Source organism: Hippocampus comes, unplaced genomic scaffold, assembly GCF_001891065.2.
Source record: "Hippocampus comes isolate QL1 unplaced genomic scaffold, H_comes_QL1_v1.1 scaffold100, whole genome shotgun sequence".
Lineage (NCBI taxonomy): Eukaryota > Metazoa > Chordata > Actinopteri > Syngnathiformes > Syngnathidae > Hippocampus > Hippocampus comes.
This window is the reverse complement of record NW_017805282.1, coordinates 743,580-754,826: the sequence shown is the minus strand read 5'-3', so window position 1 is coordinate 754,826 and position 11,247 is coordinate 743,580. Positions and strand designations below refer to the sequence as shown.

General features: G+C 46.5%; 3 protein-coding genes across 6 annotated transcripts in view; 2 read left to right on the top strand and 1 right to left on the bottom strand.

Moving 5' to 3' along the window:
* On the top strand, positions 1-1,981 carry LOC109516708 (homeobox protein Nkx-2.8-like). The gene is made up of 2 exons (XM_019871451.1): positions 1-515; positions 705-1,981. Exons 1-2 carry the CDS (start codon positions 20-22, stop codon positions 1,148-1,150), a joined length of 942 nt encoding a protein of 313 aa, XP_019727010.1. The 5' UTR covers positions 1-19; the 3' UTR covers positions 1,151-1,981.
* Positions 1,982-4,664: 2,683 nt separating this feature from the next.
* On the top strand, positions 4,665-7,444 carry LOC109516771 (homeobox protein Nkx-2.4-like). The gene is made up of 2 exons (XM_019871552.1): positions 4,665-5,243; positions 6,356-7,444. Exons 1-2 carry the CDS (start codon positions 4,679-4,681, stop codon positions 6,925-6,927), a joined length of 1,137 nt encoding a protein of 378 aa, XP_019727111.1. The 5' UTR covers positions 4,665-4,678; the 3' UTR covers positions 6,928-7,444.
* Positions 7,261-11,247, bottom strand: part of xrn2 (5'-3' exoribonuclease 2) — a 19,013-nt gene continuing 15,026 nt past the window's right edge. For 2 of the 4 annotated variants that reach the window (XM_019871548.1, XM_019871549.1), the window contains exons 29-31: positions 9,953-10,016; positions 7,888-8,101; positions 7,261-7,528 (exon numbers count right to left, since the gene is read on the bottom strand). In XM_019871548.1, the coding sequence (XP_019727107.1) occupies positions 7,460-7,528; positions 7,888-8,101; positions 9,953-10,016 (347 nt within the window). In that variant the 3' untranslated portion in view covers positions 7,261-7,459. Of the gene's footprint in view, positions 7,529-7,887; positions 8,102-9,948; positions 10,017-11,247 lie in introns of those variants that run through there. The other 2 variants (XM_019871550.1, XM_019871551.1) reach the window with 2 other exon arrangements.

Below are 11,247 nucleotides of genomic sequence, written 5' to 3'. Positions count from 1 at the left end.
ACTCGAATCGACGTCATGCATGTATTGGTTCGAAAATAACTATTTGGTTTTTTTTTTTCCCTGCTTGCGTGTGGGTCCTGCCTTCCAAATTTGGTCAAAAAACAAGCGGAAGTGGCCGAGTGACGACATTGACCCACCTCCTCGGCCTCGCGCTTTTTTAACGAGCACGCGCCTCTCGTTTGTGCGTGCGTGCGTGCGCTGCAGTCCATGCTCGCTTCTCGAACAAGAAAACACAGAACACACAGGAACCTGTCGGAGAATACAAACACAAATTATTGTACTTCGGAACTTTTCCCCGCATTCCAAATTTCTTCTTTGGCTCTTTGTCATGTTTCCCGCGCGCGCGCGCGCCATGTCTTTGGGACGCGTCGGCTTCTTGGTGCGGGACATTCTGGACCTGCCGGACGCTGCGGGGACGTGCTGCGGTTCCGGTGCCGAAGACCCGGAAGAAGACGAGGCCGACGCCAAGGCCGAGGCCGAGAAGAACCACGCCGAGTCTCGCCTCAACTTGTCACGTGAGCGCAAATTTACAACACAAATGATGGTCAGCTGTAGGGGGACAAGTCATGCTTGCCAGTTCTGGGGCAGTTCGGTGTTCGAATCTCGGCTCTGTTTGCATGTGCTCCAATTCGATTGATTAATTGCTAAATGAACGACTCGATGAATGACCGCAGTTCGTTTGACGGCGACTTTGTCCTCCGCAGTGCACGCGCGTGCGGGCGCGTCACCGGACGAGCCGCGCGACGTCGGTGGCCGTAAAAAGCGTCGCGTCCTCTTCTCCAAAGCGCAAACGTCGGAACTGGAGCGTCGCTTCCGGCAGCAGCGCTACCTGAGCGCGCCCGAGAGGGAGCACCTGGCCGGCCGCATCCGGCTGACCCCCAACCAGGTGAAGATCTGGTTCCAGAACCACCGCTACAAGATGAAGCGGGAGCGCGCCGAGCGCGCGGAGCGCAGCGTGGAGGCGCTGCGGCAGGCTCAGCGCGGATTCGCCTCCGCTGCCATCCCGGCGGTTGTGCTGCGGGACGGGAAACCGAGCGAGCGGGTCAGCGGCCTGCTCGACCTGCGGTTGGCCTTTCCGCTGTGCGCCCACGCGCACCTAAGCCAGCGGGCCATCGCGAGGCTCACCTGCTGGAACGGCAACTGGACCTGAGCCGCGCGAGCGCGCACACGTCATTGGATACAAGCACTCTTGAAGCACTCTTTTCATTCTATTGTTCTTTTCGTATTTTTTAGTCTGAATAAAAAACATGTTTTATTTCATGTTGACAGATTGTAAAGTAGATTTCACGTCTACTGTAAATGTGTTTTTCTAAATTATTTCTAATGTTTCACAACGTATCAATCGAGACGGTTTTGTACTTTTAAAAAAATGTTTGTATTCATGTTATGAACAAAAAAGTCATTCGATCAGGGTTGCTGACCCAACTGGCGTTTCAATTGAACACATTTCAATTATGTACCCGACCTTGCATGTTCAAGTGAAGCTGATTTTTGATGTGGAGTGATGTATAAAAGCTATCCCTAAAATAAAAATGACATGTTTTTTTTTTTAACAAAATGCTACAGAAACCTCATCTTGAAATTTGACCTTTTAAGATGTTAATGTTGTCCATGAGAATTCTTGATGAGGGCAAAATCTTATTGAGTCATGTGTGTTGTGTTGCATGTTTTGTGGTCGACATGTGTACGTGGGTGTGCATGAGGATGGTTGAAGTCAGCCTTTACTGGCGGTGACAGTGGGGGGTCAGGAAGCCCCCCCCCCAAAAAAAAAAAAAACTTTCCATGCGAGCTGGGCCAAACGAAAGGATGAGCCATCATTAGGACTCCGAAACGTTTGATCATATCTCAGCTCATAAATGTCTTTCATTTCTTCATCATGATGAAATCAAATACATTGAAGGCATTCACGCATCCTAATGCTTGGCTGGAAATTGAGATTCCCAATTTGCTTTTGAAATAAAGACAAATAATCGTGAATTGAGCACAGTGTAATGTTTGTGTTGTTTTTTTTTTTTGTTTTGTTTTATTTTTTCTTAAGATCACGGAACAATGCGGTATGCGTTCCGCTAACAGGCGCACAATGACAAATGCGACAACATCAACAAACAAACCTGCACGGTCCAATTCATGGGAAGAACGTGAGTAGAAAGTGCAGACGAAATATCAGCAACAGCAATCGACATTGAAAATTAAATATACAGTGGAAATGAAAAAAAACGTGGCTGCGAAAATGATCACTGAAATTTAAAATAAATTATGTGGAAGTCTAGCTATGTAAACGTATAGAAAGGCAACACACTATTTATTGGAGGGAAGACTCCTCAGAAACGTTGATTGTAAAAAGACAATCGCTGAAAAGACTCACTGTGTCGGCAGGCCTGTGACGTCACGCGCTCACGAGGATTCATCCAGTTGTGATGTCATGTGGGCGATAGAAAAGAAAAAAAAAGTGCAGTTAGTCATACCCAAGATTGCAAAGTATTCATTTAGTTACGTTCATGCTGTCATAATTCTACTTCTTATTGTTTTTCGTATTTTCAGCTGCACGACACTAACATGCAGTTTACCGAACTGACGGAAGGTGGCAGCAGACGCTTGACCAATGACACACGCTTTGAAAACGCAGCACGAAGCCACCAAAACTCCACCGTCGTCAGCAACAGTGACCAAATAACAATAATTGGTGTTAAAACACACACACACACACACACACACGCACGCACGCACGCACACACACACACACACACACACACACACACGCGGGCGAGCGCAAATCAAATTAGAATCCGAGTCTCGACGATTTTTGAGGCTGATCTAAAAATAGTCTTGATTGTTTTTTTCGCATATCGAGTTTTGAGGCTCATTTCATTTGAATTTTTTTTTCACCTCTGAAAGCTTTCGAAATACGCATTTTACAACGCGTTGTCATTTATTGCTGTGACGCTGCAGAAAAAAAGAATCCACCTGTTGTTGAACATATCCCTTTCATTCATAAATATTAATACATAGTTCACTTATTACTATTACTGCTACTATTATAATAAAAACCTAATGTGCTGCAGGAAAAACAACGAGGGCAGATTTGAAATCAGGGGAAAAAAAATAAAAATCGTTTACTTTTATCTGATTTGAAAAAAATGAGTAAAAACGTGTTGACCACTATTATTGTTAGTAATAATAATAACAACTCGGCGGCCAAACAGGAAGTGATATCACGACATCACGTACGCCATCTGTTTCCTCTCGATTCCTTTGTTGACATTTGACTGGTGACCACTCAGTGGTTTGTCTCACAGCCAGTCGGCAAGTGGCACTGGCAGATGGGCTCTGCCCCCGCATGAGCGCATGGCTGCTGAGTGGCAACAAAGATGTCGGTTGCCGTTGCCATGGTTACACGGAGGCCAGGTCACATGGCCAAGCAGGTTGCAGAGGAAGAAGGTTCAGAAAACTAATTCGTCAGTCAGATAAATTTATGCAAAGACTCACGACTCCGGAAGTCTGTTTTGGTTTGGGGGCGTGGCTTGAATCAGGTGTATTTGGAGGAAGGAAACATCGAAAACAGGCTGTAAAGAGGCTCCCGGGGACCCAACTTGAATGGACACCCTTAGGGAATACGTCCGACTTCACTACACGTTTCCGCAACACGGCAAAATGGCTCTCTCGCGGATGGAGATTGACTCCTAACACAATTTAACTCAACTCAACTTCATTTTGACAGCACTTCAAAGGACAACAACAACAACAACCACTGGAGCTGTAATGTCAATCGAAACGAACACGATGACTTGATTGTGTCCAAACAGTGACCCCGCCTCCTCGTTAGAGACAGGTGGTGTGGAGGGGGTCCTTTCAAACAACCCCACCGCACCCCCAACCACCCTCCCACCACCACTACAGTGGTCTCCCACTCTTGAATGCACTCAGGTGATTGGTCCGAATTGAGAGAGCATGAAAGTGCGACCATTTGGCTGGCTGCTGGGAGAAGGTGGAAAGGGGGGGGGGCATCGGGGCTTGCAAATATTCAAGTATATTCAAGTCTGCCATTGGACATTTAATATCTTCATCAACTCAATCATCATTTTTCGTTTTAAAATCTATATAAATCTGCTTCCATTGCCAACAAATATGTCAACTCATCTGTTATTGCTTTTTACACCTGAAGGCCATTCTATTTTTTTTCTCGAATAAAGGCTACACTGACACGTTATTTAATACACAATTGACAGTCACGACACACTCGCGATTCAGTTAACCATCACAATTCGCATTTTCAAATGCTTGAGGAAATGAAAGGAAGACGAGCAAACCTTCTCCGCAGGCAGGAAGTCATCAGGTAAAAGACCGGATGTAGGAGGAGCTACAAGAACATTTTGGACACAGCAACACTTTCTGTCAACCGTCCCATATTTTTTTTTCAAGCTATAGAAAATGTAAGGCATCTAATTATGACGTAGATACTGAAAAATAACTTGTTAAGACGACTAGAGTACAATTTTTTAAATGTGTCAAAAACACGTTTGTAAGTAAATTAAACTGAGGTTTGTTGGAGTTGGAACTTCCTGTTTTTCTATTGACATTATTCAATGAGGTTCTTGGGATTTCATACACACACACACACACACACAAATCGAACACAAATTAGCTTAGCTGACTCACCTGCATGTCAAGTTGCTGAGGAATGCGCGTTCAAGTCGAAGCTGTCAATCAGCGCCGTCGCTCCGCCCCCTCCACCCTCCACGGTTGGGATAAGGTTTGGCATGCAGCACGTCCCGGTCTCATCGTGCAACAGGAGGGACGAGGTGGTGGGAGGGAGGGAGGCGTCCTTGCGTCCAGCATGTCCCTGAGCCCCCCGAGACACTCCACCCCCTTCTCGGTCACCGACATCCTGCAGCACAGCCCCATGGACGACGTTTACCGGAGGTTCGGTGGCAGCGCCGCCGTGCAGGAGCCCAGCCCGACCAGCCTGTACCGGTACCAGCAGCAGCACAACCATCACCACCATCATCATCATCAGCAGCAGCAGCAGCATCACCATCATCATCAACAGCAACAGCACCTGTCCACTTCCTCCGCATCCTCCGGGGCCTACAGCACCGTCGCCGCCGCCGTGCCGCCCTTCTCGGGGTCGATCGGGGGGTTCTGCGGAGGCGGCGGGGAGATGCCGGCCTATCAGGAGACGCTGAGGGGTGTTGCCCCTACCGCTGCGGCCTGGTACGGCGGCCCCGAAACAAGATACGCACCAAGTTAGTTCAGTTCATTTCAATCCACTTTGCCACATACGATTGACACATAAACTGCGACTCTTTTTAAATACTATAAGTGTGAGGGGGGTTAATTGCGGGAGACTTACTCCCAGTTCATGCATCTTTTTGTTGTTTTCAAATGAAGACGACACGGCGAAACGGATCCACAAACCACGCTTAAAATGGCATCACAAAAATAACCCAACTTTGATTTGAACGAAAAATGATTAAAAGTTGGAAAGACTCAAAACTGAAAGTGACCAAAGGACCCCAAGGTCTATTAATTTTCAATTTTGTTTTCATTTTTACGAATAGTAATATTTAGTTTCCTTTATTTAGATTCGAGAACTCGTGTTGGGTATTGAAAAGAACAAGCGGACTATTTTCAACAGTCGCAAAAAGTTACTCACTTTCATTCATCTTTCGCGATTTTCAAGAGCGGAGGATTCGTTCGTTCACAAATATTGAAAAATGCCTGACTAAAATGTTAACATTTTTAGGGAAAAAATGTTTTGTTTACATTTTCCCCGTAAAAAAAACAAGCAAAAAATAGTGTAGGTTCTTTAGTTACTTTCAGTTTGCTTATGGGCAATTTGGTAATCGTTTTGTGATCGAACCAGACTTCAACGTCGAGGGCGTTTAAAAAAACTGAAAATGCTGAAATGTGAGTTACTTAATTGTTGCCGCGATCACTCACATTACTACACTAATTTCGTGCAATATTTCAGCAACATTTTTCGGCTTTATTCCCAAATTTAATGTCAGTCCTTTTGAGTTGTCAAATTTCTTACGACACAAAACCGTTTTCGTTTCAATTCGCTGCGTTGTAGTCAATTTGTTTAAATTACCGTTACAGGACAAATACGTTGCATAAAAAGGAAATAATGTTGTACTTCGAACCGAGTCGTAATTTGAGTTTTAGTATAATTTTATTTTCCATTGGAAAGGTAGGAGTCGATCCGTGTTGTGTTTGAATAAATAAATATCGATGATACATGTTCTCCCCCCCCCCCCCAATGCTTTGCTGGGCCATTAATTGTCGAAATCTTGCAATAACATCGCGCGGATCTTGACGACTTTTTCGCACGACCACGTGCGTTGTCGATTTCCAGTTTCCCGGCTGATGGGCTCCTGCGGCGGGATGCCGGGCGGCCTCTCGGCCTTGGACGGCGGCGCCAAGGCGGCCTTGTCCGCGGCCCCGCGGAGGAAGCGTCGGGTGCTCTTTTCGCAGGCGCAAGTATTCGAGCTGGAGCGCCGCTTCAAGCAGCAGAAGTACCTGTCGGCCCCCGAGAGGGAGCACCTGGCCGGCCTCATCCACCTCAGCCCCAACCAGGTCAAGATTTGGTTCCAGAACCACCGCTACAAACTCAAACGGCAGCTTAAGGACAAAGCGGCCCAGCTGCAGCACGACGCGGGCGGCCTGTGCGCGTCCGCCCGCCGCCCCTCGCCGGTGCTCGCCAAGCCAGGCCGAGGCGACTCCGAGCCGGCGGCGGCGGGGGCGGCGGAGGCCAAGACGATCGCCAGCCAGCAGCTGGAGCGAGATGCTCGGGAGGAGCCGGAGGGCCGGGAGCACCGGGAGAGCAAAGGGGGCCGCTCGCACACGGACACGGCGCTGCTTGACTACGCCGGCGGCGTGCTCGGCTCCTCGGTGGGATCCACTTTGCTCTACGGCAGAACTTGGTAGGACAGAACCGGACTGAGGACACTGCAAGTTTTCATTTGATATACAGCGCTTCAGATCACGGGTGGGTGAATGGATGGATTAACATTTGATGTATATATAAAAGACAGACTTGGAGCCAAAGTTTGGGCTGCCTTGAAAAACGTGAGAAGATTCCAGACTCTTGAATTATTTCGGCTTTCAAGATTAAATGTTCTTTGTAGTTCGTTCCGATTGTCAATAAATATTTGAATTTTTAGCTCGCCATCCATTCTTTATTGGACACAACCGATTCTAAATGAAATTACAAAACTCAGTTCTAAATCATGAAAACACATTTTGAGGTTTCGGATGAAATTAAAATTTTCCACATGACTTATTCTTTTATTGGACAAGTTGTAAAAGGTGACATTGGAGAATCTCTCAAAGGTATACAACATTGACTATGTTTAAAAGTTCTAATTAGCTTTTACTTCCAAGCAGAAGAATTAAGGGGGGGGGGGGACTTGTGACAAGAGGACAAGGATTTAAAAAAAAAAAAGAAAAAAAAAGACGTTCATTTCCACACATATCTTCTGGATGGCGGTGGTGCAGGGTAACCTCCTCTGTTGGAGCTGCTGTGGGCCTAAAAATCAAACACAGGGCATTTATTTATAAGAAGACTGAACTTTTTGGGGCGAGCCTCCTCCGTTCCCAAAACAAGAGTAGGAAGACAAAACTTGTTAAAATCTTCTTCGCCATCACGGAAATTCGCCATCAACGTGCAACCTGAAATACGCGCACCAACTCCATATTCACAATCAAAATGATTACATGAGTCGGAGTCACGTGCGTTTATATGATTAGTGGTCCAATAATGAATGAGATTGGTGCCGAGTGATAGCTGATGCACAATAAAGAAATTGCAATTCAGTTGCTCAAGTTGAACCCATCAAGAGAAACTAGTGAGCGGACGAGCATTCCGGGCAGAGTGCATTTTGGTACCTGGTACTGCTGTCCGCGCTCATCCCGCTGTTCGCGCCAGTCGCTTCTTTGCTGGTGGAAGCGCTGCTGGTAGCCGCTGGGCCCGGGCCCGGGCCCGCCGCCACGGTTGGCGCTGTGTTGGTACGCCGCCCGCTGCGACTGCATGGCCCGGTCCCAGCCGTGAGCGCCGCCGCCCCTCCCGTGGTACCCCTGCTGCTGCTGCTGCTGTTGGTGCCTGCAAACACAAACAAACATCGCGCCCACTTCAAAATCTCGCCTGAGAAACTGAATCGACATTATTGCCAAGTAGTGTATGTTGGAAAAAAAAAAAAAAAATAGAAAAATGCCACCGGTAATTGTGGAACTACAGTCAGCATATTCGTCGCTTGAAATTCATCAATTGACAGCAAGAAGTCAAGTGAGAGTGATGAATTCATTGAGTGGCAGCTCGTCTTTCAAGAGCCACGGGGATATTGTGGTCTGCGACAACATAAGCACCAAAGCTATGAAAACAAAGCGTATAGACTCTTGTTTCCATCTTTTTCCGTTTGTTTGTTTGTTTGTTTTTTTTTTTGAGAGCACTTCGACAGCAGCAGCAGATGTGGTTGGTAGCACCCAAAACACAGAGGCAAGAAAAGAGGATTTTTGTCAAGCGGGAGAGTGACTCTGGCGCTCATATCTTTGCAAAGCCAGCGAAAGTCAATATGTAGGATGGAACTGGAACTTTTGGCGGGGGGGAGCTCGATTTGGCCGATGCTTGGGAGAGCGATGAAGTTTTACGTGTTGCGATTTGGAGTCGCTCAAAAGCTTCCAAGTGGACGATTATGACACTCAACCACATGATTTGCTCATTTGGTCACCTTGAGAAGACCAAAAAAAAAAAAAAAAGCTTGTCCAGTCGAAACCAATCATTTGGAAATGTTTGACCGATTCAGGATGGACTTATGCCACTTGTGACCAACTACGATGCAATTAACCCTTTTAGGGACAGCGGCTACTACAGTGGACAGCGTATCATGTTATTAGGTTACAGGGTGCATGAAAGGGTTGAAGCTGACTAGTAAAGTGCCGTGTTACACTCGGCCCACCTAGCTAGCGTCAATCGCTAGTAGCTTCCTTTAGCCATTTGAGCATTGATCTTTAGCCTTAGGATCCAGGTTAAGACTCAGGTACTAGTATCAATATGTGTCCGCACTGTTGTGGTGATGAAGCTCACTAGTCGAATGACTATGGCACACTCGTCTTACTAATGTTTTTTTCACCAACTTTATGACATTATGCCCACTTGGAGGATAACTTTAGCAAACTAGTAGAACTGCTACGTTACTCGTCAGGCAAAATTCTGCACTAGTAGACCAGTGCGCTACTAGTACTCTTTGTGAAGCACGAGATCAGGGGTGTCAAACTCATTTGTGGCGCGGGCCACGTTTTAGTTACCGTTTCCTTTTGAGGACTGTTTTGACTGAAACTATATAAAGAAGTCAAGAATAACTGTTGAATCAACTCTTTTTTAAATTACTATCACGAGGGTTTTGGTAACAAAAAAATGCTTCCCATATCTCTCTTCTTTATTACATACGAGAATTAAAAATTTTGTTCGACATTTGAGAAAGCATCATGGAAAGTGACATGTTTGATCTGCTTTGGCGGGCCACATAAAATGATGTGGCGGGCCAGATCTGGCCCCCCCGGCCTTGAGTTTGACACCCGTGCACTTGACGTTAACTCGCACAGTTATGCCTCACTAGTAACACACATTTGTACAACCCGTGAACATAAATATCATCCTCGTAACACTGTGGAAAAACATTTCAGAATGGACGGCTTATCATGTTGTCAGGTTACAAGGTGGGTGAAAGCGTTAAGATCCATGCACTAGTAGGCTCTTTGTCATCACTAGTAGTGGAAAAAAATTAGGAAGACCGTTATCCTATAAGTTTTCTGAATTGTCTTACTTGTGAGGACAAACTGAATACTAGTAGATGGACCTCAAACTGACTGTCGAATAAATGCTCAAATAACTTTTCCCAGGGCTCTGGTCCGGACCCAGGTGGGTTTTGAAATGCTCCCAAAAAGTGGGACTCACCGTGGAAAGTGTGGCTGGTGATGGAAGGACGGCGGCGTTCCCAACTGGCCCCCAGATCTGGAATCTGCACACAACAAAAGGCGGCGTCACAACGGGCCGCGTCCGCACAACCCGGGCTGCCACGACAGACCCGATGCGCGACATTAGCGGAGATCAAATCAAGGTTTTGTGAGCTCGGAAGGGCCGGGTGGCGACATTTGCATGTTTTGTTGAGCAAATGGAAAAAAAGAAAAGAAAAAAAAAAGAAAAAGCATTGAGCCATCAGCATTGTGGACTCCTCAAGTGGTTCGCTTCCATAGTGGCGCAGCCTTCACAAAGAGCCACTTGAGAGATGGGGGGGAAAAAAGAAAAAGTATCCAAAGGCTTCTTGCAGTCGCCATGGTGATGACCAGCTGCCCTTGTTTAGCCAGTCCACCTGCACGCCAGGAAGTAGGCACCTCCGTGGACATCATGTGACATCTCTACAAATCCTTTTTTTTTAAAAAAATAATTCATGAAATGTTAGGGAGCTGATCCTCTCACAAAGAAAAATGGTTTCATGCTGGAAATATTGACCAAAAAAAACGCACAAGTTTGAAACGACAACTAAACTAATAAAGCTCTAATAAGCAATCAAGGGCCCCCCGGCGCCTCCTTTTTCGTGGCCCATCCTCAAAATAATAAACATTGACGCCAGAGGCCGTGCGAGTGAGAAAATCCTGCGAGCGCATCCCTCAAGGAGCATATTTGGGCAAATTCCTTCATAACCGTTTGTCAACATTCAAGTCCAACAAGGCAGACTTTTTTTTTGTCAATTTCAATCACGCAGCCTTGAGATTTTGTCATGGCCTCTTACGAAAGACGCACCCCGAATTTCATGTCACGATGGCTGAATTTTGGTCATTTTTGAAAAACTGCAAAGGAGGGCAAACGGGTCCTTCAAAACCAAAACGGACGATTTATCGTTCACTTGCAATTTGGGCTCGCTGAGACTTTTTTGTGTTTCGAAAGTAAGCGCTCATTTTTACACTGTCAAGGTTTTTGGGGGGTTGTACGGTTTTTGTGGAAGTTCAAGCCTGTGACACAGAAGCTGCATTTCGCCGGGGTAGGATCGATTAAAAACAGATTTTTTTTGGGGGGGGGGGGGCACATGGAATTTTCAACTAATAACTCCCGGCTTTGGTTACATTTGTCACATCTTTTGAGAAAGGAAAAAGGGCTCGAATCGGAGGTCAAGTAGGAAATATTGGCGCCGGGGCAGATTTAGCGCCAAGCGGGCCGAGCGGCGGGGCCACGCTCGGCCCCCCGCCGGTCAT